Here is a 26,836-nt window from a genome sequence, read left to right on the forward strand (position 1 = left end):
CGCACGCACACCCACACACACACACACACACACACTGTAATGTTGTAAGTAACATGTAAGCCAGATGTAGAACGAATTAGTAACAGCATGCACTGTTAGAGCAGCATGCATGTCAACTCACCATAATGCAGAGAGTGTGTGTGAGTCATTGTGTGTGTGTGTGTGAGACCGCGGCGTCGCTCTAACGTACTGAGCCCAGGTCGGCGGAGAGCGGGCGCGAGGAAGAGGAGGCGCGGCCCGAAGGGGAGGCGTGGCGGTCGCCCTGGCTCAGGGTGCGCTTGCGCTGGCGGACCAGAGCCTTCTGGTGCCTCTTCATCCTCTCCAGCTGCTCCTCGGCGCTCATCCTCCCCCTCAGCTGAGACTGCACCGGGTCCCCGGAGTACAGGCGCTCCAAGGCACTCTTTGGTCTCTCCTGAGACGGGGAGGCGGAGGGAGGGAGGGAGGGAGGGAGGGAGGGAGGGAGGGAGGGAGGGAGGGAGGGAGGGGGGAGGGAGGGAGAGGGGGAAGGGAGGTGGTTGAGGAGGCGGGAACGGGTGAGGCGAGCGAGTGAGAAAGCGATGGAGGGAGGGAGGAGAAGAGAGAGGGAGGCAGAAGGGGAAGGGAGAGAGGGGGGAGGGGGGTTGAGAGAGGAAGAAGACAAACCAGGATAGAGAAAGGGGTAGTGATGGAGGAGAAGGAAAGGGAGGACAGAGGACTCCATTAAACATGGAGAGTAAAAGACAGTCAAATACAGGAGAAACATGAGGAACTGGATGAGAATACAATATTCTCAGTAAACTAACCTTTCAAAAACAGGAGCAAACTGTACAAGAAGATACTGAAGGAGGTTTCTAATGGCATAAGCAAAACTCATTTAATGAGCAGGGTGCAGACTGCTTGGCAGCCCTTCACAGGGGCCAGGGGTCAGGTCTGGGTTCCTCACCTTCAGGGTTGAGGCTGCGGAGGCTCCTCTCCTGAGGGTGACGTACGAGGAGATGTTTGTGGACTGATTTAGCCTTGCAGAGGAGCCAGACGGTCCTGAGGTGAATCCAGAAAACACCAGTCCAAACATAGCACCACAGACAGACTGGCTCATTGAGGGGGTGTCCTAACAACATGTTTTCTGCTCCTCTTGAGTAAACGATGAAAACAAGCTGTTTACCCAGATTCTACCGAGGAACAGGATATGTGTGAAAGTGTCGCAACATTGATCAGAAGTGCACCACATGTCTGTGTGTCCGTGTGTGTATGTGTTTGTGCACGTCTGCATGTGAGTGTGTGTGTGTGACTTTGTGTGTGTGTGTGTGTGTGTAGGTCTAGCACTGTCTCCAGCCCCCTACCTCTGCTCGGTAGTGTCTGGTAGCCCCCGCTGTGACCCAGCGCAGCCACGCCCATGTGGCCAGAGACCGCCCCCACTCCCAGCAGCTCAGGCTCACTGAGGAAGGGCCTCAGCTCCACCTGGGACCCCAGCACAGGTCAGAGGTCAGACACACACACGCTTACAGACACACACACACACACAGATACACACACACACCTTGTCTCCATTGATGCACTGGCCTATCTCCCTGTCCCTCTTGCGCTCGTCAGACTGCCGTTTGAGGCCTCTGACAGAGGTGTGTCTGATGACGGTGGTCTCTCTGGGCAGGGGGGGCACTGCGGGGGGGTTCTCCTCAGGACTGTACAGCTGAGGTAGGGGGGGCCTGGGGGGGACGTCCTCCTCACCCTACGCTCACACGCAGACACAACCAATCAGAACACGTAGCACCACACTCACCAGAACACTCAATGGTATATTCGTCATGCATCTGCATTGGCAACCCTGTTTCATACACGACACATTATTAAGGCGACATCAAAGCCCTCTGATTCATATATTGAGCGCTGATGCAGGATTCCATTTCAACAGCCAGCCTTGTGTTCCTAAACACCTGGAACACTCCCTCTCCCTCCACAGTCCCTACAGTGGCGATATGGTGCAGCATGGTTGTGTCCACCCACCACTCTGGGCCCGGTCCTGGGGAGGGCTGCTGTGTGCTGCAGGGCAGCCTGGCTGGGGCTGGAGGTCAGCGTGGTGGTGCTGGGGCTGAGGTGGGGGCTAGAGCTGGGCAGCTGGGATCGTCCCATCTCACCCACAGACGGACTCCCGGACAGGGAAGGCACGGTGGACGAGGACAATGCTGAAGGCACGAGTTTCCTCTCTGGAGACGCGAGACAGACATGGACATGCTGCACTGTTACTTCTCTCATGGAATGGTTTCACATGGAGGAGTTCAGGGGTTAGAGTTTCTGACTGCAGATTCAAGAGGTCTCAGGTTCAAATACCCCCTCCCCCCTGTACTGTGTCGAATGCTCTATGGACAAGCTAATATGCTGATCCGAAAGTTTGGTGCATGCTCACCACCAGTTAAGACCACATTTTTCAACCCATACTGTACCCCCATGTATACTGCTCATTTGTGGAGGCACTACAAAAAGTGTAGTATGCACAGACTGAATGTTGCCTATAATGATGGCTTGCGGATGCTGCTAAGGTACCGCGATGGAGCAGTGCAAGCCAAATGAGTGTTTATGTGGATGTGCCCACCTGCCCTGCAGAGCTGCGCAGACTCATGTACAGCTGCATGTGCAGACTTACAACCTCTATGAAAAGTATCATCCTGGTACTGACCAATCCGGCACTAAGTTCAGTGCGATGCTTTTCTAATATGTGGACTCACTGGCGTCCGAGCCTCCTCAGAAAATGATGTACATCGTGATTTTATTATATGTTTGTCTGTATGTTGTTTTGTAATCTATGGACCTAGTAAGTGTCCGGAATAAAGTTAATGATGATGATGATGTCGCTTGGGATAAAAGCATCTGCTAAATTAATTATTTGTGAATGAATACATAGTTATTCTTTATATATTATATAATATTATATATATATATATAAAATTATATAATATATAAAGAATACACACAGTATACGTACAATAAATCTGTATACAGTATAGTCTCTTGAGCTAACAGTGGTTACCAACACTGGGTGAAAATCCTGAGTCACCACATGTCAGCCTATCATTCAGTGTGTACACTGGTAACAGTAGCAGCCTACATCATCCATCCCCTGGGAACCCAACGGTGAGCAGTGTCACGTCCCAGATGTGTACCTTGGTCAGCGCCCCCGTGCGTGTGGGTAGGAGCAGGCACGGGCCTCCTCTCACCTGGGTCAGCGCCCCCGTGCGTGTGGGTAGGAGCAGGCACGGGCCTCCTCTCACCTGGGTTGGTCACAGAGGATATGGTGACCTGGTAGTTGGCTTTACTGGAGCTGAGGCCAGCGATCACATCCTCGATTCGCCACAGTTCTCTCCTCACCTCCGCTTTCTCCTGCTGCTCTCACACAACCACACACACACACACACACACACACACACACACACATATAATTGCCAATGCTTCCACACTTTCCCGTGGGGGAGACAAGCTCGTTCCCACACACGCCCATTCATCTGAGAGAACGACTATGTGTGAACAGTACGGTTCGCCTGGCCATGTGCCTGGCTGTGTGTGTGATTATGTATGTGTTTGTGTGTGCCCAAGCCTGCGTCTGTGTGTGCCTGCGTCAGTGTGTGTGTGTGTGTGTGTGTGCGTGCGTGCGCGCGATGGTAGCTGTGTGGCTGTGCTCCTGACCTGAGTGAGACCAGTGCGGTTCATATGAGCCTCCAGAGCTGACCTCAGCCAGTCCACATCTCTCTCCAGCTTGCTGTACTCGTTCCAGGCATTTTCCATCTCCTGCTCAAATCACACACACACACACACACACACACACACACCACACCCACACACATAAGGAGAAGAAACAAAAAATGTACAGTACGCGACGTTGGTCAGTCACGACCACAACCAAACCCATTTCCTCTCAGTACCAGAACCGCGATGCTACAAACGCCTGCAAGGACCCATTGACCCAGGCAAGGCTTGCTGTGTCCAGCGTTCAGGGGGAGGGGATCAGTCTTACCGTGGACACCTGAGAGATCTCAGCTCGGATGTGCACCACGTCCTCCTGCAGCAGCCTCTGCTGGTAGGCGATCTTCTCAGCGTGGGCCGGCTGGTCCTGGTACTGCTCCATCTGCTGGTGGGACACGTCCAGGACCTCTTCCAGCTTGTCCTGGACCAGGACACACACGCACACACAGAGACACAGTGCTGTCTGATCGGGAGGTGGAAGCAGACGTTCGTCGCGTACGTGAGAGGGAAGTTAAGCAGCACACTCTGGCATAACCCCCCCCCCCTCCCGTGCACACCTTGTCTTCCTTCAGGGTTCGTATCCTGGCCTCCAGCTCCTGTAGGATCTTGTCTTGTTCACACAGTCGACTTAGCTTCACCTAAAGAGGAGACAGGACACAGCCGTGCTCTAGTCAGCAGCACAGAGCTGGGGGCCAGGCGAGGATCTCGTTTCTGTCTGCGTGACAGGGGGCCCTCTCCTCACACAGTGAGCTACCCTTTCACACACACACACACACACACACACCACAGCCTGGACAGATGAATTGATAGTCTACAGCGGTCGGCGCCGTTAGTAAATATGTCAATAAGTCCCATCTCTGTGAAAAGCCCTCAGGATTCACATTCATTCGTCTCTTTTGAGATATCAAAAGAGGGCTTCGTACTGTCTGGCTGAGAGCGTACACTGGTAATGCCCATTACCAGCAATCATAATCAAATATCCATATTTTAGTATTCACTTTTCTAAAGAAGAGGGCTTATTGAGAGTGACATATTTGTTTTCCCAGAAATGGGTTATGTGTTTGTGAAAACAACATAAAATTGCCTAAGATGACAGTCTTTCTCACACTGTTTATTCTCTGCTCTATTTATCATTCTGTTCAATTAATAATTAAGCTGTTTCTTATTTCACTGCACTGTATATTGTTGTTTTTAATTGCATAAAATATTCATTGTTCAGACAATTTCACCAACAAATTCTTATAAATTCTTAAACTGGAACAATGCTAATGAAGAAAAGCCAGGACATCCATCTCATTTACCTCCATTCAAATGAAACAAAAGCATGAAAAAAGCAAGATTAGGCTAATCAAACTGAAAAATTTAAGAGCCCAACATCTAAAAGATCCCATTACATGTATTTTTCTCTTTCAAACTTGCAGGCTGGGTTCAAGACTGTGGTTGTATTTCTCTGGGTGTGTGTCCCTACAGTACGGCAACCCCCTCTCCCTTCCCTCCGCTGCTTGTGTTTACCACAACTACTCCTTCACCAAGCCCTCAGCTGCCTCGCCGGAGTGGGGAGTGTCAGAAGTGGGGAACGATAGATCTCGACTGAGAGAAAAGAGGAGGATAAACTAGGAGTTTATCAGCCTGGTTCAGCGGGAGGAAGAAGAAGGCATACTTACATCAGCATCGCTCTCTGCTATTTTAACAGGTCTTGTAGGCCTGTCTTTTACAGTTTCACGTCCAGTAACCTGAAATGTCCCACAAGCACAAATGCAACCTTATTTTTCTCACAAAATAGTTTCAAAACCACCTTTCAAAACCCACAAGAGAGGTAAGCTCTCGTTCAGTAGACAGCAAACAAACAATATAACATCAACAAACAAGCAACACAGTGAGATCTTTGCAGGACCGGGTGAATAGGGGAATTACAGCAGCAAACAACATCAAGGCAAACATAATGGTTTCAATTCACAAAAACAACTTGGACAGCTGATAGTTCATTGAAGCCAGTGCAACACAAGTGCTTTGAAAGCGGTGCATGGTCAATAATGGGCAAGCGTCTTCTGCATCAGTGTGTCTGGGAGGAGAGGAGTGGACCGCAGAGCTTGTCTGGTATTGTGAACCTGAAAAGGTGACCTGCAGGCTAGACCGTAAACCACGTCCCTCACAGCCTCTGACAGGCCCCGCCCCGCGCCTGCTTCTGAGCAGACGACTAGGCTACCTAGCTGTTCAAGCCACATCAGGTCCAGTAACCCTGACTGCTACAGCACAGTTGGATTGAATACAGAACTAACGTTAGAAACGCCCATTTGCACAGGGCATGAAGGCACGGGTGTTCTGAAAGTGTTTCATCAAAAATGGCCTCCAAATTGGAATTACGTCAAGATGATTCATGTTACTGTTCATCAATATTGACATTTCCCCCCAAAATAGCACCATTGTTGGGATTGAATTTCTGTGCTAAGAAGCCAAGCAGACAGGACAGGCCAGGGGAGAGAGTCATCCAGCACATCCAGGAGAGAGACTGCATGCAGAGGGTCAGTCACACAGGAGGAAGGCCTCCCTGGTCCATAACTACAGCAGCAGCCCCTGGGCAACCCAGGGCAACCCGGAGCAACCCGGGGTAACCCAGGGCAACCCAGGCCAGCCTGCGTACGACACAACTGGATGGTATGTAGATATACATATTCCAAGCAGGATCCTTGGTAACACCCTGAACTTAACATCGACTCAACAAGTAGGGAGTCAGATGGCTGAGCAGTTAGGGAATCGGGCTATTACTGAGAAGGTTGCCGATTCGATTCCCGGCCGTGTAAAATGACGTTGTGTCCTTGGGCAAGGCACTTCACCCTGGCCTGGGATGCACACGCTGGCCTGGGATGCATCTCTGAGGTTAGGGGTCTCTTTGTATGCACACCATCCTTACATTCCAACTGACCCCAAAACACGGAGTGGAGTTTTCTAACACATTGTGTACGTTAATGACCAACGGGTCGATACGTCTGATCTGTTTCAAAACAGGAAATGGGGAGGTGAAACAGGACACGGATTAGAACCCCCCACTCCAAGAAACAAGAATGTTAGTTAAGGCTGTGGTGTCATACATACAAATCATTTTGGGATCAAAGCCTTTGAGCTTGACGCTGCTGAAGCTGGTAATAAACGTGGTACAGCAAGCAGCAGATCTCCATCGGTAGCATGTGCTGATGGGAAGTGAAGTTTCAATGTGCTCAACATCGCTTCCCGCCAGAGCACACACACTTCAGACCAGCATCTAGTGTGAATGTACTTGCATTGTAAGCTTTGGCTTGTCACATTCGACAACAGTAGACAATATTGTTGATTGATATAACTACTGTTAACAGTTGTGGGTGTGAAATCTTTATATCAAACAAGTTGTATGTATTGCAGAGAGGAAGACACAAAAGGTAACGCAGAATGGCTTAGCTCCTCACACTGAGAGCAAACAGTTTTAGTAGGTTAAAGCACACAAATAGCAGTTCAGAGTTCCTAGCAGTCTGCCCTGAGGAGGGGGAAGAGGGAGGGGGAGAAGGTGAGGAAAGCAGGACAGCAGACCAGAGAAGGGGACAGGGGGGAGGGAAGGAGAGAAGACGAAAGGATTAGATTTCTCAAGGCCCACCTTCAGATCTAGATACTCCAGGTCCTTCTTCAGTTGTATGTAAGTATCATCAGCCTTAAAGTGAGGAAGGACGGAGAGACGAATCACAAGACAGGAAGCTGCAAAGGATGCTGGGACATTGGAAGACTCCCCGGGCTTTGGAACAGCAGGATTCTAGAAATCTCGACTTCATTCTCATTGTAGATAATTAAGGACGTTAGGTTCGATTGATTTGGTTATCCGAATTCAAAACATAGTGGGAATCATTTAAAAATATATTTTTGGCAGGAGGGTTTCGAAAGGAGCATTTTGTGCCCAGACAACAGATGGCAGGTCCGGGCACAGAGAGCAGCTACTGAATGTGGGACTGAGGGCTGGCATCAACACTGATCTGTCTCAACGACACAGCAGTGTGGCACGACATCAGGAGAGAAATACAGCCCCGTCGATACGATTTCCCAAATTTGCAAAGATGTTAAACAACACAGGTTTAAGTCAGTGTGACAAGCAGGCGGTGAGCATAACCAACGTGCAGCATGCTTTGGCGTGAGTGCTTTGGAGACGCCGTCATCTCGCGGGGCGTTCGACGCGCCGGAAACGCGAGGACGGGAAAGCTCCACGGGTCGGGCGCGCGAGGCCGGACATGCACACAGCAACCGCAGCGTCACGCCGACGATAAAGCCTGCACCCACCCAACCTCAAAGAGACAGCACCAACACACTCACGCAGGGTAATGGATGGTGGGGCCTGGGGACACCGAGTCACAGACTGGGGGGTGGGAGGGTATGGGGGGGGGGGTATGGTCTCCACGATGCAGAGGTGCAGAGCTGCGAGGTGAGGGGGATGAGGGGGGGGTTGCGGGGGTGGCCCCAGGGAGGGGCGCGAGGGTCCCTGACCTGCAGGCTGTGGCCCAGGAGGCTGCTGTACTGGTGGTGCTGCAGGTGAGCCAGCGAGTTGCTGTGCACGTCGGCGGCCATCTTGGCCTGGTGCCTCCTGAGCTGTATGAGCAGCAGGGTGAGCTCCTCCGGCTGCAGCCCCGCCCAGGGGGAGGGGCCAGGGGTCAGAGGTCGGGGGGGGGGGGGGGGGGGGGACAGCAGGGAGAGAGCAGTTCATCAATTGGCCATTGGGAGGGCAGCACTGGGGCCGGGGCTAAACAACAGGGCAGGGCCATGTTGAGCAGCCTATCCCATCCGAGACATTAGACGTACCTCTAGGTACTATAGCCCGACTAAACCAGAATTTTGATACTATTTTAATATAGCCATCTTTTGTTGGGTATGACATTTCGCAAGGTTCCTCCCCAGTGTAACATGACTTAAAACAAGACTTCTGTTGAAAGTAAAGATAGAGGTCAGGTACCGTTTTGCCGTGCAGGCTGGGTGCACTGACTGTGTGTGTGATGTAGCCCATGGTTGGAATTGACCGTCTGTCCATCTGAGCAGTCTGTGGAGACACAAAATAGCATGTTCTTCAGGAGCCAGCATTACATAATATCAAACAGAATGTAGAATGAAGAACAACATTTCTTCCAGGGGTGAAGACAGTCTGTGATGCTGGTAACATTGCTACCTTGGAATATTCTCTGCTATGGACCATTCTAACTCAATATCAAACCAAAGTCAAGGCACTGCCTCAGAATCTGTACACAAATGTGTGCACACAGCAGATTTGCGTTCTCAGTGACTCCATTTAGTTTATTTCCACCTCTTATTTGAAAGTAGGTGGGCCCCCAGTTTAAGTTGCTATAGGGCTCGAAAGGTTGGACGTTTTTGCTTATTGCACGGAATTGCCAGGCCTAGGCCTACCACAGAGCTGTAAAAGGACACAAACAACAAGAGATTTAATTAACTACACATAAATTATACCCAACCTGCTTTCTTAAAATAACATTTGTTTGCTACCAGCAAGAGAAACACTGTGAGCCATCCCCTTTGAGATTCCCCTGCCACTAGGTTTTTTGCTGTATAATAGGTTTTTTATTTAAATGTGAGATCAGAAGAAAGAGACGGCCGGTTGCTGATGGTTGAGATCCAGTGGAGATGTTTATAGGGTGCTAAGGAGCCCTGGGCTAACTGCATTAGCCCTTGATAACACACACTTTAATGATTATTCCACAGGGGGCTACAGGGAAACACTCCATAGAAGTACACACTGCAGCCAAAGACACATTATCAGCCTTAAAGATGCTGCATACACCAAAACAAAGTTCATCTGCTGACTAAATGTAGTTTTCCCACAAACCCGTGCTCTTTCGGATGGTCCCCACATACTTGGTCTCCCCTTGTTTAAAATAGACATCTTCCTCTCTGATGGATCATAATCCGGGGAAAGGCGTGCTATTTAAGACGTAGTAATTAGTGACTCGACGGCAGCGGTCGGGTGATGCGCTGACGGCTGAGCTGCGGCGATTTGTTGACATGACTGAGGGTGGATGCTGGTGTGGAGGTCTGGGTGCTGGCTGCAGGGGGAGATTCTCACATGTGGAGGGTGTGGCTGGGACAGCGCAGGGCCAGGGGGGAGGTAACGTCTCTCTCTCACACACACACACACACACACTCTATGTCAGAGCGTGGGGACAGTGTGGTGTGAGGAGGTTGGGAGTTCACACACACACACAGACACACAGTCCCACACCTGTGGAGCCAGTATGGGTGTGGGACTGTGTGAGCAGCTCAACATCAAACTGTGTGTGTGTGTGTGTGTGTGTGGGGGGGGGGGGGGGGAGTTGAAGGCGGACTGCTTCTCAAGCTCAGCTTCCCAAGCTGGGCCCTTCCTCTACTGGTTAACACAGAAAAGCGGCCTTTGAGCCAAGAGGAACTAGATGAATCCACTACAAAGGGAATGTCCTCAGACAGTGTGAGAATTCATGTTTTCGGGGATGTTCTGAAACTGTGCAACTTTAAGTTTGCCACTGTCCCACGACTAACTCTTTCAGTTATCTCCTCCGAGGTTTCTTTGATACTCATGGGGGTTTTCTCACATTTGTCAAAGAGTGATGCGGCAGAATTAAATATATACAGTAGTTAAGGTTATCCTCTAAGTTGTACCCACATTTCCCCAAGTGAGAGTGACCTCCAGGATACCTAGGAGACCTGGGGAGCAGACCTACCTGGGGAGCAGACCTACCTGGGGAGCAGACATACCTGGGGGCAGACCTACCTGAGGAGCAGACCTACCTGGGGGCAGACCTACCTGGGGAGCAGACCTACCTGGGGAGCAGACATACCTGGGGGTAGACCTACCTGGGGGCAGACCTACCTGGGGGCAGACCTACCTGAGGAGCAGACCTACCTGGGGGCAGACCTACCTGAGGAGCAGACCTACCTGGGGGCAGACCTACCTGGGGAGCAGACCTACCTGGGGGCAGACCTACCTGAGGAGCAGACCTACCTGGGGAGCAGACCTACCTGGGGAGCAGACCTACCTGGGGGCAGACCTACCTGGGGGCAGACCTACCTGGGGAGCAGACCTACCTGGGGGCAGACCTACCTGGGGGCAGACCTACCTGGGGGCAGACCTACCTGAGACACCTGTGGGCAGACCTGTCTGGGGGAACTGGAGCCTGTGGAGTCTCCTGGAGCCACCTCATCCAGGGGGCGCACCGTCACCCTGTCCAAGGGGGTGTGGGGTCTCCGGGGGGAGAGGGGCTTGAAGGCGGGCCCCGCCGGGGGCACCTCACACGGGGACGGGGGCACGGAGATGGAGCGAGGCATCTCCACGGTCACCCTGAACGAGGCCGTGTCCAGGAAGTCCGGCCCGCCGTAGATGGGGGCGGTGGGGCTGCCGTGGCGGAACTGCTGCCGCTGCTGCCACTCGTACAGCTGCCACACCATGCCCTCCTTGGTGGCCACGCGCTCGTCCGTCGACATGCGGAAGTGGCTGAGGCGGTCGTGGGCGTACTTGTAGTCGCTGGGCAGGTCGCGGGGGGCCGGGGGGGAGCTGGCGGCCGACGGGACGCGGGGGGTCTTTGGCAACGTCTGGTAGGCCTCTGGGGCGCTGGCCTTGGGCTGCGGGGGAGGGGTGCGCCTGGGGAGGTTGTACTCTACTGTGGAGAGGCTGAGGATGACAGAGACATGCTTTCACTAACTGCTGCCCTACAGGAGACCCCTTCATTTAGAGCAACACGCACTTAGTATCAAAATAGGGAGGTGATAGTACAGTAGCCTACTGAACAGGTGTTACAATGATTTGAAGTGCACTCAAACAATAACTTGACCACCAAGTTATCACATTAGCCACTAGGTGGAGGTGTTTTAACATGGAGATTTTCCACCGAGGCAGGGTCATCGTGCACGGACAGAGGGGATAAGGTTGTTTACACATCCGACAGCTACAACCCTCCCGCCTCAGCGTTGCTTCAACACTCAGTACACAGCGACACACAAACCCAGTGTTTCACCTGCTGCAGACTGGGAACCACCTGCAACTTGCGCTGCAATGCCAGCTCTACTTTAACCCGGTTGGGTCTGGTTATATGGGAAATCCCTAGCCCTTTCTGGTGGGTAACCATCTTTACAGTTGAAAACTAGGTGTGATGGATTGGATGCCTGGTGTGAGTTAGGTCAGGTGTTTGATCGTTGAGGGCAGATGGTCAGACTGACCTCTTGGGGTCTTTCTTCTGAACGTGGACCCAGTGCTCCACCTGAGCCAGGGCCGTCTTCCTCTGCACCTGCTTCTCTGTGTCCGTCCGCGGGACAAAGCCCCTCTTATACACCACGTTCCCGTTCTGTTCTGGGGGAGGGGCTGCCTGGCCTGGAGGAGGCTGGCTGCTCCTGTGGGAGGGGCCGGGGGCGGAGTCCGGAGACAGCCCGTCCCCCTGGGCCTCCGCGGGCCTCCCCGAGCTGTCCAGAGTGTACTTCTCTTCCTGCCTGTGGGCCAATCGGATGGCATCGTCCGGAGGCTCCTCTCGGTCTGGCCTATGGAAGCTCTCCAGCTGGGAGGAGCTCTTGTTGACGTTGTTGACGTGATTGGTCTGGGGGACTGCCTGCTGTACGGTCTTTTCTGGTCTCTCTACCTCCCTGTGGAGAAAGGGATGGAGGTACAAAAAGGAGGGAGTGAAGGAGGGAGAGAAAGAAGGGGGGAGCGAGGTCATAAAGGATGCCTGAAAACAACATCAAGACGTCACAGCCTTCATGTCAAACTGCAAACTTAAAGTAAATATTCCACTTCATAGACATGACTTCATAGGATCAGAGGGAAAACAGTGGGAGAAAATGATCTGTGTATTGTGCAAATTCAGAAACTATACACTGTGTGTGTGCGTGTATGTATATATGTACATACACATACTGTTTTAAGGCCCATAGAAGAGAGAACATCTTCAATGTGGCTTTTAAAAACACACTTCCCTTGGTGTGTATTCTAGTTGCTTGCATTTGTCTACAGGCCTGGTATTATCGCTATAATGGCTGTATGTTTTTGTCCCCCCTCTATTTCATTCTATAGATTACCTCAGCAAGACAGAACTAATATCACAGACGGTTGGTCAGGAAGGCTCAGTCGCCTTGAGTGGTGAAGTGTTAAGTACTAAAGTACTGCGTCTTGTGCCAACTATTCTCCTTGCTCAGGATACAAGACAATGAAATATGTTGGTGATCTTGAAACAGGCGGATTACGAATCACCGAGCCGCGGATAACAAGACACTTTAATTAACCTGGAGTTAACTCTGAATGCAATTTCCCACTTGACTGATAGTCAAACCTACAAACAGGCTGACTCATCAGAGTTTCTGTAAGGAAGGGTAAGGATGTGTTGAGCATGTTTCAGTGAATTTCTCTCCTTCATATTATCATATTCTCAAAGTGGAACCAAGTGCGGCGCTTGGCAGAGGAGGCCCACGAGTCCCTGGTGAACAGAAATGACAGCCATTTTGTTTTAAACAAATAGCTGAGGGCTAGCCGATCCATCCAGCACAGCGTTTGCAACAGCTCGGAAGATGGGACTTATAATTCATCAGAAGGCTTCGTGGGACCATCTCTGCTGGGGACTAATTCATGTGATTCATCATTCCAATGCTAATCGGACCAAAAAGAAAAACTCCCTATAAATAAGTATGTGTGTATTCTACTAATGATGTGTATCCTCTGCAGACAACACCCTATTCAAAGAAAATACTTTGAGCACACATGCTGCATGTGATATTCGATATATCAGATAAAATAAACATGTTTATCCGTCAGACTTTATCTGACTTTAAATATCTCTATTAAACACCTCTCAGTAACTTAGTAAAGTTCTAAGAAGCTGTAGTGATGATGCAACCACTGAAACAGTGAGAAGATACGGACAATGTCGAAGATACAAATCCAGATATACAGTATTCCATGGGCACTACGCTACTTTGCCCACTAGATGGAGTAGTCTCACAGCGCATAAGACTTCACAGAGCAAACCATGCTCTGTACCGGCGCTTTATCGAAGGCTGAGCTTTCAGTGGGAGTGACTGTATTCTGTCTCATGTTCTGTGTTCTGTCTGGCGAAGAGTATCTACTGGCCCCGGCTCAGCAGGCAGAAGGCTGGAGCAGCGCTCATCCATACAGGTGCCGGCTGCACCCCTCCAAGCCCCCAGAACAGGCTCCTGAGCCCAGGCAGGCTGCCCAGGGCCCCTCTGCGTACGACCGAGTCCAGGCTTGGCAAAGCAAACTGAGCGGGACCAAGCCGTGCCAAGGCTACAACCGTGTTTGGTAAGTAACTCTCCAAAAGCAACTCCCAGAGCTACTCAGGCCATGTTTGAACAGGTGCGTGGAAATCTGAGGAGAGAAGACCATGTCCCCACAGCTAGTCCTAGTTTAAGTCCACTTAATTCACGACGAACGCCTCGGAAAAGCACCAAGCTAACCGCCTCGCTCTCCAAGCACTGCAGTGGAGAACTGAGGGGGAACGGGGGAGGGGGGGGGGGGGGGGGGTTGACGAGGGAACGATGGATTTCGAAAATGAAGACAAATGAAAGGCCGGGCTGACCTTTTGACGGCGTGACTCTGCATGAGCGCGGCCTGGTTCATGGCTCGGATCCAGCCGTTCATGTCCTCCTGGGTGTCTGCGCTGAAATAGTACGTCCGCATCCCGCCGTGCTCCGCCTGCGAGCCAATCACAGAGTTCTTATTGTAAATGTAGGAGCGCATCCCTGTGTGGCTCGCCTGGGAGAGGGAGAGAGAGAACACCAGAGATGGGGAGAGAGAAAGACCGGATTGGTTGGAGGGTTGGGTTCAGCATTATGACAGCTACCCCGCCCCCCCCCTCCAAGAAAATTAAAAACAAACAGCAACTGGGCATGTTAGCTCAAACACCAGCACCAACATGTCACCTACAGAAAGAAGCCCTACTGTAGCAGTGATGTTACAGTAGTGGATGGTAAAACAAAATGAGATCAAGTCCATGGTACTCCGGGTGCTTGTTAGTGGCACTAAGCAAAAACAGTTGTGTAAGATAAAGCTTTTCATGCAACAGGCTGAATAAAGTAGTATGGGGTTGAGGGCTAAGATTAGACAAGGAGACTTAAAGATTCGGTGAAAACAGTAACTTCAATTTCCTCTCAGCATTCCTGACTAGCCATGGTAAATGACATTCAGACAGGCTTTGAGTCGTGGAAAAAAAACCTGCTTCACAATGCTATAAAGACAAATAACTTTTAACATACGGCTCCATACATACATTATACAAACAGAGACAGACAGACACGCAGACAGACAGACAGACAGACAGACAGAGAAATAAGAAAACAAGAGAAAGAGAGAGAGACAAACTAGAAGAAATGAACAGTATATCACTCCACTTAGCCTGTGTCTTACTTTGTTAGCTGCCATATAGCCTTTAGTTGTTTTTGAGGTCTTGGAGAGTGTGTTCTAATGGGCTTCACCTTACCTCCTGGTCCGGTAGTAAAATCTGCACCCACCCACCCACCCTCCTCATCCCCAACACCAATCCCCAGCCCTGACTGCCACCACAAGGCTAATCCCCCCCCCCTCCCACCCCCGTCCCCGGCCCTGGCCTTGCGGGGGGGCACCCTCGTAACAGACTTCCAATTGCCCAACGACCCGATGAGTATGCAGCTCAGCAGTTTCTAAAGAGTTCCAAACCCCGACTGCTAGATGATTTCCCACTGCCTAGCTATCCAAGGCCTTGTGTTGTTATATTATCTGGAAGTGTACTACTCCTCCAGTGTTGTCTTCTCTTGTCATATTCACGTGCATCCTTCAGTCCCTCCTCAAATAAACCTGCCCTTGACCATGAACAGCGTCTGCCGTCAGTTATTCCATCCCTTATCCCCAATACCAACAACTACCCACACTGAACTGTGAATATCCTGTCTCTACCAACGGTTGATTGTTTTGCAATGCTACTGGTAGTACTGGACTCTGTCTGTCTGGGCGAGATCTACAGTAATGATCTAACTGGGTGAAGCTGATGACAAAGCATGTTTTGATTGCAGAGTCCTGGATTATGCTGCACGCTGGCCCGACAGGGATCTCTACTGAAGTGCTGAATGGACAAGCTGGCAGCACACAGCACCATGCTGTAGCAGGCAGCTCCAAGTCAGCGCCAACAGCAACCCAGGATAGCTCCCCAATCCCCCAACACTGGAATGGCTACATATCTGCTGTCAAACAGGTCTCGTACCTCAAAGGAAACGCTGTTTTTGGCTTGTTTACTCAGCGCAGTCAGGTGGGCGTACTCTCTTTACCATAGGGAAGTCTAGTCTTAATCTCCTGTGAGGTGATTAACCTATCTGGCTCCCCTGCACTCCTCTCCAGTTTAACAACCACTGTGTGTGTGGAACAGTGCTTCCACACACAGACACCCGGCAGGGAACTGTGCAGATAAACGACACTTCTAGAGGTTCATTCAGAGTGCAGTGGAACGCTGACGACAGTTCTGGTTATCAACAACAACAAAAAAAACAGCTGTAAAAACTCAACAGTCTCAGGTCATTCAGATACAAACAGATGGGATTCTTGTTGTGAACAGTAAGACAATGACTGCAATGAACCCAATAGAATGGGAGGTGGAGGCGGAGAGTGCGTGGAGGCTGAGAGGACGAGGGTCTGGTTTGTGAGACCCCCCACTGTCCCACAGCTCCCACGGTGACAACAACATCCTGGGGACTGACATGAGGCGGGCGAGGGACCAATACCGGTGCTGCGATTGAAAGGCTCTTCCTGTCATCTTTAGTCAACAGCCGATAAGGCTTTGACTGGGACGTCCAATCGTTTCAATTAACCCTTGTGTGGTGTTCATATTTTAGTTACTCAGCCAGTGTTCGTGGGTCTGCTGGACCCGCTGCATTTTGGGGTTTTTAATTCAACACAATCAAACAATTTTAAGTTAAAATACTCAACAGATGTTTACTTCATCTCAATCAAAAGCAATATAAACAACATATAGTGTTAATAGTTGCCCTTTACCTTTGTTAGATCACATTTAGGAACTAAAGTGCTTCTCGTTTTTTTTTTTTTTATATATAAAATGTGATAAAAAAGAAAATCAGTTATAATCAAAATTAGAATGGAAAAACAATCAACAAATTTACAAATGAAGGAAGGTTTTTCATAACTTTAGATTTTTATTTAGGCTATTTGAACTTCATTAGAAATTTAACCAATTCAGGTCAGTTTACACAACACAAGCTGAACACACAGTAACCATGTCAGTCTAGACAACACATTAGCCCCATTGAATGCATTGTCTTTTCATACCAGCCTATACAACACATGAGGGGCAGAGTTTTACTGTGTGTGTGTTGCATATGTACTTCTTGCACTTTATGCATGTATATTGTGTTTTTCTATCCATCTTGGGTCCACACACTTCGCAGCGCTTCTTTTTGTTGCTGCTGGCCGCAACCTAGAATAAGGAAAATATCAGGAATTTTACTTAACACCTAACATTTACTTAACACCTCTCTCTCTCTCTCTCTCACAAGGTATGAGTGTCAGACATACTGCAACAGCATCACACACTTACTTCAGGCTCTGCAGATGGTGGTTCTGTAGGTCGGGTGGATGGGGCACTAGCATTCTCCACCTGAATCCTCCTCATGATGGCTGCAGAGGCTGGGGTTCTTGGAACATGTTGTCTTCTCTGGATTTGAGGTGTCACCAGTGCCTTTCCCAGTTCCTCGAGAAAGAGGCGTCTCCTCTGAAGCTTACTTCTGTTCCACTCTGGGTTCATTGCCATCCAGATGACAAAGGCGTTGTACGCAGAGATGTCCAACATGTCAAAGAATATCACCAGTGGCCAGCGTAGGGTCCTCCTTTTGCAGCTGTAGGCAGTCACCAGCTTGTCCATGTTGTCCACCCCTCCTTTTGAGGCATTATAATCCATGATGATCTCTGGTTTTTGATGTTCCTGGCCACAGATTCTGTCATCCCTGTGCAGTGTACTCATCAGTACCACATTCTTGCCTTTCTTTGGCACATAGGATACCAGGGACGTGTCAGCCGTGAACACAAACTTGGACGAGTTGACAGGCCTGTTCTTTGTAGTCAGCAGTTGGGGTGGGAGCTCAGGCTTGTTTTTCCGTATTGTTCCCACCATGGTCAGCTTCCTCTTTAGGAGCTCCTGTCCCAGCTTGTACGAGGTAAAAAAATTGTCGCATGTGATGTTGTGTCCATTGAGTCCCTGAGTCATGTCCAGGACAACTCTCATTCCTTGATTTTTTTCAGGGGCTCCTCCATCAGGCTTCCCTGTGTATACTTGTAAGTTCCAAGCATATGAGGAAGTGGCATCACAGGCAGCCCAGATCTTTATGCCATATTTTGCAGGTTTAGATGGTATATACTGCCTAAAGGGGCAGCGCCCCCTAAATGGCATCAGCTGCTCATCGATGGTGACATTCGGCCCAGGGTTGTAAAACAGGGGGAGGCGTTGCACCCACTTGTCCCACACTGTCCTGATGGCAGCTAGCTTGTCTCTCTGCCGTCGAGCTGGTCTGTCATCTCGGTTATCAAACCGGATAACCCTAGAAATGATGTGGAAGTTTTCCAGGGACATTGTTGCCCGGAAAATTTCTCTGCCCGTTTCTGCATCCCACAGGGATTCTGTGGATTCCCCTTTGGACTTGAAAACTCCCGCAAGGATGAGAACCCCAAAGTAGGCATGTAAGTGGGTTTGGTCCATCTCCTTCCACCTTTCTCCAAACACACGCCTTCCTTCCAAATTAGTGGAATCCAGAATAATTTTCTGGATTGAATCCGTGATGAAAAGCTCAAAAGCAGACTTGGTGTCCTGCACATGAGTTACTGCCATCCGTGTTGGCCCTGGTTGCATCCTTATGACATTGGCAGCCATGCGGGGTGGCTCATTTTTTGGGCAAGAAGACCATTCAATTTCATATTTTTTTGACATCCATATTTCTCCCCTTTCTATATGATGACGGTCTTGTTCTGGTCCTTGAGCTGGCTGCTCATGGGCTGGTCCTTGTGCTGGCTGCTGATGGGCTGGTCCTTGTGCTGGCTGCTGATGGGCTGGTCCTGTGGCTCGTCTTCGTTTTTGGAGTAGCTGATGATCAATCTCATCCTCTTCTTCAAAGTCACTGTCAGACTCTGAATTTTCAGAAATGTGATCCTCACATTCTGAAATCTCTTCCTCTACTTCATTGTCAAAAGCTTCTCTCTCTTCCAAAATCAGTTGCATTGCCCTCTGAGCAGACAATCTTTTCGCCATCTTGATCAGTTGTGATAAGGAAACACACTGGCAAAGCTATATTTATATTGTCCCGCCCCCAATTTGCTGCTGGGATAGATTATGAGCAAATAAATATTGGTTCCCGCAAGACAGAGGGTAAAATGTGCGGGAATGTGAGAGCAGACAGGTGCGGTGCTTGAATTTGTCAACAATGTTGCAACCTTGTGCGGGAACGGCAGGGGCAGAAACACAAAACTCACTCACGCACACACACTAACAGCAGGCCCAGACAGGAGGAGGACAGAGTGAAGGTACACAGGACCTACAATTTCCTGGGATAGAATATGAGCAAATAAATATTGGTTCCCGCAAGACAGAGGGTAAAATGTGCGGGAATGTGAAAGCAGACAGGTGCGGTGCTTGAATTTGTCAACAATGTTGCAACCTTGTGCGGGAACGGCAGGGGCAGAAACACAAAACTCACTCACGCACACACACTAACATCAGGCCCAGACAGGAGGAGGACAGAGTGAAGGTACACAGGACCTACAATTTCCTGGGATAGAATATGAGCAAATAAATATTGGTTCCCGCAAGACAGAGGGTAAAATGTGCGGGAATGTGAGAGCAGACAGGTGCGGTGCTTGAATTTGTCAACAATGTTGCAACCTTGTGCGGGAACGGCAGGGGCAGAAACACAAAACTCACACACACACACACACACACACACACACACACACACACACACACACACTAACAGCAGGCCCAGACAAGAGGAGGACAGAGTGAAGGTACACAGGACCTACAATTTCCACACTCTTATTAGCCCTGGGTCCAGTGGACCCAAACATCCTGTATGTAATATAAATGTGTAGGGGGGGTGTACGGTGTGTGGTCATTGAAAATGTGTTCTGATATATGTTCTTCACAGAAAATGAGCCAAGGCCAATGAGTCTGAGTTTGAAAAAATAATTTATCGTATCATTTTTCTTTTGATAAAAAGTGAAAACGGGTCCCACAGACCCGAACACCACACAAGGGTTAAGAAGTGCTCAGAGGGACTCATGTCTGTTTCCTCCAGCCAATGTGCACTCAGTATGTCATTAAACAGAAACGGGATAACAGCTCAGCACTGGTATTGTGCATCCCTGATTGGTGCAGCAGAGTCATGCAGGGGTGCAAGACAGATGACCATGGGGGTGAGGACGCCGGTGGGAGATGAATGCTGCATCCTTCCTCGTTTGTTTGTCAGATGAGACATGAAGTGGCAGACAGCGAGTGACTCACGGATGAGGTGGGCTCAAATACCTATTCATGCAAGGCAGGGAGGAGCCTGTGTGTTTGAGAACGGCATCCCGGGGAGAAAGGCGCTCGCTCCGCCGGCACACACACCCGGTCGCCACGGGAGGGAATCGACCAATAGGAAACCAGAGAGACATAGTGAGATGAGCAAACAGAGCAGTACCTGAAAAGTCAATGTGGACTCCCTCAAACAGAGAGATGCAATGTGGTCAATAGGTCTACACAGCCTTGACAGGTCCATAACTAGGAGTCCTCAGTTCTAAACTCAGAGATTTTGCATTTGTTTAACAGTAACATTTTGCTACAGCAAAAGCAGCAAGCTCCGTGGAAGCAGAATATGTACAATGGAAACTGGGCACGAGAAACACAACAGTGCTGCAGTGCAGACCAGTACAGTAGAAACACCACGACACCACGGTCAGGGAGGGGAGGATCTTCTTGATAAGAGAGACCACGTCTGAATCCACAGATTTGAACAGACACGTCAACCTCTCTAAACAACAAGCAGCTTACACAACTAATGCAGATCTAGCACTAACAAAGACTCAACATGTACAGTAGTTGGTGGATACATTTAGCCCTTCCATTGAACTTTGACAAAACAGGTATCTGCTAATGACACAGGCAGGTATATTCTATAATTTTTCCCAGAGTTATATATATATAAATAGAGAGAGAGAGAGAAAGAGAGAGAAAGAATGAACGAGAGACAGCGAGAGAGAGAGAGAGAGAGAGAGAGAGAGAGACAACGAGAGAGAGACAGCGAGAGAGAGAGAGAGAGAGAGAGAGAGAGAGAGAGAGAGAGAGAGAGAGAGAGAGAGAGAGAGAGAGAGAGAGAGAGAGAGAGAGAGAGAGAGAGAGAGAGAGAGCTGTGGTGATAAGGGACCTCTTAAATAAAAGGTGGATAATTAGCCAGGCAGTATGGAACCCTGGAAGCACTTGCCCAAAGGTAATATACAGCATAGTACACTGTTCTCCCAAGGCAGGATAAAGAGCTAGAGAAGAGGTTCGATGTATAATTAATATGCCTCTTGGCACTATCGTCATACAAATTCCATTGTATGTAACGTGAGCTTGGGAAGACAGAAAAAGATGTCTTACAGTACAACACATGCACACACACACATGTACGTATACACTCACAGGAGGAATACACACAACCAGCACAAAGAAAAATGAAAGGATTGCCGCAGAGTCCCCTCCAGTGAGAGCATCAAGCGTTCACGCTGTATTGTTCTTCATAAAGCCTCATGTGCTCTTGTTCAGGGAGAGATGGATGTGTAAATACCCCCGCTCTAAACCCCGAGGACAGGAACGCTCCCAGCCTCTGTCAAACACAACAGACAACCCAGCCCGAAAATCTCACTTCTACTCACCACAAACTACTTTTTGTAGAGAGACGAGCAACAATTACCAATGTGTTTCTGTCTTTGTGACTAGTTAATGGTACATCAGAACCGATTGTTTCCCGCCGGGCAAGTCTGCTATGGGATTCATCTGAGATCAAACAGCAGCAGACCATCTGATAGCAGGCCGGTTCATCTCTGGGTGCAGACAGAGAGGGCTACTCCAGGGTTGGGTCAATGAAAGGGGAGCAGAGTGTGGACAGGACCAGGCGAGTGAGGCCAGGGCGACTGAGATGAAAATGGGGGAGGGGTTAGGGACGAGGTATCCCACAGCACCAATGGTGAGAATAGAAGCCGGATGATGGACAGGGAGGAGGCGGGGCAACATCCAGAGGAATCCAGACACAGTCATCACACCGACACAATAAACAGACGTACCACTGGTGAAGTGATGACTTTCTCCACTATTTTGATATCACTATCAGACTATAGTTACACTGAGCCTGCACAAAGTCTGAACAGTCAAGGCGGCCATGCTGAAGCAGCAAACTAAGCCAAGGCAAACATAAGTGGTTTGGGGGAGTGTGTGTGTGGGTGGTGGGGGGAGGGGGGGGGGGGTCTGAGGTCTTACCTTGAAGGCGTACTTGCGGCTGATGTGGTCGTCAGGTTCGACAGGGGCAATGACATAGCTAGGCATGGGAATACTGCCCAACACCGTCTCCTCTCGACTGTCTGTCTCACACACACACACACGCGCACACACACACGCACGCACGCACGCACACACACCGTTATTATCATCATAAACTCCTCACAAAACATCAGATTTACCTTTATGGGCTGCAATAGATGCTGGCCATTCCATGTGCCCACATAAACAGCAGGTCATAGAGTCTTGATCAGAGCCGGGTTCTGGGGACTGCAGGGAGGGTGTGAGGGTGGGGGGGGGCTGGTGTAATTGCTGAGACATAATTCAAGGATGATTCAAGGAGAGGCTAGCTATGAGGTGGCAGCAGACTTATCTGGCTCTTCACTATGATAAATGGAGAGGTGGTAGGAACGGCTGCCCTGGCAACAACACCATAGATTACATCCCATAATGACACTTTAAGATTATATAGGAGGGAATAATAGAATTCTCTATCTCTGTTAACAGAGAGTAGAGCACACAGAGAGAGAGAGAGGTCTGAGAAAGATAGGTCTCTGAAAGACTTTAAGATCTAAAGAGAGAGAGTCAGACTGGGGGTCGGAAATAGACTAGTAAGAGAGAGAGAAAGACAGTGACATTGGGAAAGAGACAAAGAATTGCCCGTGGCGAAACCTTGTCTAATTGCAGGGCTGATTGAGAGGTCTAGCTTGAGCACCAGGAGACAGCGGAACTTGCATCGAGAGCCTGAACTCATAACCCAATCAATTCACCTTGCGACCATTTTAATTATTCCTAATTACTGTGCCTCCCCAGTTCACACACTGTGTGTTTTGTTGGTGGTGTGTGTGTGTGTGTGTGTCACTCACCTTTGTAATAAAACAAGCAGAAGTCAGACAACACGAACCATTTGCGTTTCCACAGTCTCATTCCTGAGCTGTCCTGCAGGAGCAAAACACAACTGCATTTACATACCGCTCCCTCTCAACCACTTTACATTTTCATTCATATTTAAATGAAAACCCTTAACTGGAAAATCTACTTCTCTTATACACTAAGAACCAGAGGGAAAACACATTAAAACAGACCTTATACGCACTACCGGCATATGATAATTAAATGCCTTTTCTGCATTAGTGTTTCCTTTTCTGTCGCTGCTATAAGGGGCGGCCTACTGTTCTACACGAAACACATCACTAGGTCAAAACACTCATCACGACCCAGAGTGGATGACGTGGGTCTCTGCCAAGACCGCCCTCCATCCCACTCTCCCTCTCTCTCTCTTCATCCTTATACCCCTATCTCCATCCCCGGTGGAGCTATGCCCACACGCCTGGGGGGGGGCATCAGTCAACATGAGCGAATGGTGGAGCGTGGTCCTCTAATAATTCAGGATAAATGGAGCCATCTCTCAGGCCCAGCGCCCCAGCGATGCAGCAGGCATCTGGGGAGCTGTGGGGTCCAGGCTGCCCATGATGGGCCATGATGAGTGTCATGTGCCTGTTCACCCAGGCACAGCACACAAGGTCGTGCACGGGCATCTTTGATGCTCTGCTGTACACACACACACACACACACACACACGCACACACTCAGCAGTCTCTGGCTGTGGGCTACTGGCATTAAGTCACACTCTACTGTACAAACACTAAGGACTCACAGATGTGGACGTTAGTGGGATCTCTAAGACTGTACTGTACAAACACACTCAGGACTCACCGGCATGTCTAACACTCTACTGTACAAACATTAAGGACTCGTATATGTGAACATTACACACATATACATGTCACCGACGCAATATACCCACTGTTCTGTACTGAGAGACATGTATAGTTTAGTAGGTATATAGTACAGTGGGTGTATAGTTTAGAAGATGTATAGTTTAGTAGGCTTACAGTTTAGTAGGTAAATAGTACAGTGGGTGTATAGTTTAGAAAGTGTATACTTTAGTAGGCTTACAGTTTAGTATGTATATAATATAGTAGGTGGGACAGCTGTGGTTCCGGAGGGGACCACAGGGTTGGTGGTTTGATCCCTGGCCCGTCCTGTCCACGTGTCAAAGTGTCCTTGAGCGAGACACGAGACCCCAAGTCGTTCCTGGTGGGCAGGCCAGCGCCTTGCATGGCAGCTCTACCGCCATCAGTGTGTGAGTGTGTGTGTGTGTGTGTGTGTGTGTGTGTGTGTGTGTGTGTGTGAATGAGTTACCCCAACCTCATGTGATTGGAATCTACAGGTTATCAGCAATTGGAGTGCCAGTGTGATGCGAGGGCAGCGCTCAGGGGAGATGCTCACCTGCTTGTAGAGCCATCCCCGGACCACCACCGGGATGTTGGGGTTCCTCTTGATGGCCTGCTCCCTCTTCCCGAAGCTGTGCACCTTGCCTGCGCTCCTGGGGCCATGTGCCTGGAGCCACACACACAGGTCGTTACAAGCACGCTCTTCCTTAGCTGCTGCTTCACAAACAACATCTGCTCTGGGCTCCCTCCAGGGGCCACAGCTGAGGAGAAGTGAGGGGGAACGAGCAGAGACCACACCTGCATGCCCACGGTTAGGTATTATTTATAGCCGTCAAAACAAAACACGATTGAAAAGGTAAAGAGGGTAAGTAGAAATGCTGTAATGACATCCAATGGACAGGTGAATTCACTTCCTTATGGCTCGGTTCAAACCCGTTAAGGTCATATTACAGACAGTAGACACTCACGGTGGATTGGGATACAGTGACTTTCACATTATTGATGTTCCCTTTTTCCAAAAAAGTAATGACTGGACCAGGTATATCAGCTCTAAGTCTGAACTCATCTACTCATCTCATCCCAACCTATCACTCCATCTGCCAGGCTCAGGGGGGAACTGAGAACGGTGTTCGAGAGTTCTGACTACCTAGGAAGATGTCAGAAGGAGTGAGTGAGACACGCTAGGCTAAACCAAATCAGGCAGCCGCTGCATCCTAGCAACCGTTCAACAGGATTCATCAGGGGTCACATGATGTCACTTCCCCTTTGCAGGTAAAAGTGAGCTAAACTGAAACAATATAAGGCATAGAAAAAGATAGATAAATATATATGTCATTGATTCATTCCCCATACTATGGAAACTTGCAGAAACTAACTGAAGCAAGACTCACTACACGCAAACACAGACAATAAACCCGAATAAGCTCGAATCAAACCTTAAAAATTATTTCCAATTCACGTCCCCATTACACTGTCCTGTAGATGTCTAAATAAACTCATATCTGATGTCCACTGTTCACTGTGAACTTCCTGTCCCTTGTGCCTTTTAAAAGAGCACCAAATTGAACCAGGTAATACAAGCTAAAGCAATTATACCGCTTTCACATGAGTTGGCACTGAGGATGAGTAAGTGTTTTTCAATCATGTAGCGTGTGCCTCTCTGCATGAAATAGCTGTCACCTCTGCTAGCAGCCCACACCTTGAAGTGAAAAATGATAAAGTGTTCTGAAAGAGTGCTCATAAGCAGCCCGTAAGAGCTGGCTCATATCAGGGATCTGGACCTGGACGGCTGTTCTGAGTCCCTGTCGCGGTGTCGAGCCGGGCCATTACATGTTGGAGAGGGCAGACAGGGAGATGGATGAAGGGCTGGACGTCAGTGGGATTGAAACGATGCGTGCTTGTGTTCATGAATGCGGAGGGCTGCTGTTAGGTATAGTGTGGCTCCGCGATGGGACGTGAGATGTGGCGTTCGAGAAGGCTAGTGTGTTGAAGGTTCGGCTGGCGAGCAGGTTGAGGCCCCGTTAACAAGCCCTGATGGTGTAGGGAGGTGTGTGTTGGATGGAAAGGCGGTGGTGGTAGTGACAGGGTATTGGCTGCTGGATTTGCCGTTGATGGCATTTCCATTTTGCTCCTGCCAGACTTGATTGATTTGTATGGGACTGATCATTTGATGCTGATAGTGGACTGTCAGTCAGACTATCAGACAGTGTGTTTGTGTGTGGCTGGCTGGCTGGCTGGATGGATGACCCATGCTCTTCCAAGGCACAGAGCAGAACACAGAAGATAAGGCGAGGCAGCGAAGCAGATCAGCACTTTCAATCCTCAGAGCAGTCTACTGCAAATAAGAAGGAGACAAGTGCATCTTCTACCCTTATAGTGTTAGTCACACCTGAGGTTCTAGAACCTCCCATTATTTCAACCAACTTCTAGCAGTGCTCTACCAGTCTATCAACATAGCGTGTGACAGATGCAAACGCTGCACCCAAGTCCAACCATCCGCTGAGGTCCTTAATTGAGTTTCCTTAGGGCGTAAAAAAATCACTATCCATTTACACGGTCCAGCCATTCATCTAAATGAGAGACTGTTCACAGGCAGATTAAACCAATCTGCCAGTGTAGGTATGAGGGGGCCCCAATGAAGCCTTAATAATACAATATCAAGTTTGGTGTTTTACAGCCCAAACATGGGCCCAATTACTGTACAAACAAATGATGCAACACACCGTCACAACACGAGACACACTTCCGCTCACCTTAGACGCTGAGATGGTGTCCACTACCGTTGAGGTCACAGCCGTGGAGGACTCGCTGACCATGCTAGGGGGTCTCTGATTGGCCGGTGGCTTGGACATGCGTGATTCTAAC

The 26,836-nt window shown here is 49.5% G+C and overlaps 2 protein-coding genes across 8 annotated transcripts; both read right to left on the bottom strand.

Annotated features, from left to right (window-relative positions):
• Positions 1 to 26,836, bottom strand: LOC136939095 (pleckstrin homology domain-containing family A member 7-like; the record flags this gene model as incomplete). Of its 7 annotated transcripts, none has more annotated exon segments than XM_067231967.1 (20): positions 1 to 412; positions 923 to 1,017; positions 1,320 to 1,437; positions 1,517 to 1,705; positions 1,981 to 2,180; positions 3,243 to 3,354; positions 3,655 to 3,756; positions 3,983 to 4,132; positions 4,269 to 4,349; positions 5,376 to 5,444; positions 7,337 to 7,390; positions 8,212 to 8,343; positions 8,675 to 8,758; positions 10,837 to 11,371; positions 11,917 to 12,333; positions 14,277 to 14,452; positions 22,218 to 22,318; positions 23,102 to 23,174; positions 24,528 to 24,638; positions 26,725 to 26,836. In XM_067231967.1, coding segments are annotated over 20 exon segments (3,129 nt in total). In that variant the 3' UTR covers positions 1 to 181.
• On the bottom strand, positions 17,013 to 18,947 carry LOC136939093 (piggyBac transposable element-derived protein 4-like). The gene is made up of 3 exons (XM_067231963.1): positions 18,821 to 18,947; positions 17,269 to 18,700; positions 17,013 to 17,142 (listed from the first exon to the last, which is right to left on the bottom strand). The coding sequence occupies exons 1-3, from the start codon at positions 18,945 to 18,947 to the stop codon at positions 17,013 to 17,015; spliced, it is 1,689 nt and encodes a 562-aa protein (XP_067088064.1).

Source organism: Osmerus mordax, unplaced genomic scaffold (assembly GCF_038355195.1).
Source record: "Osmerus mordax isolate fOsmMor3 unplaced genomic scaffold, fOsmMor3.pri Scaffold_110, whole genome shotgun sequence".
NCBI classification, from domain to species: Eukaryota; Metazoa; Chordata; class Actinopteri; order Osmeriformes; family Osmeridae; genus Osmerus; species Osmerus mordax.

Excerpts from the sequence above, each read along its gene's own strand:
- LOC136939093 (XM_067231963.1), bottom strand. The coding sequence starts at position 18,947 with ATGCAACTGATTTTGGAAGAGAGAGAAGCTTTTGACAATGAAGTAGAG. Across the intron at positions 18,701-18,820 it reads TGAAGAAGAGGATGAGATTG|CAGAACAAGACCGTCATCAT; the intron begins ATCATCAGCTAC and ends CAGCTCAAGGAC. Across the intron at positions 17,143-17,268 it reads GCAGAGCCTGAAGTAAGTGT|CAACAAAAAGAAGCGCTGCG; the intron begins GTGATGCTGTTG and ends TGCGGCCAGCAG.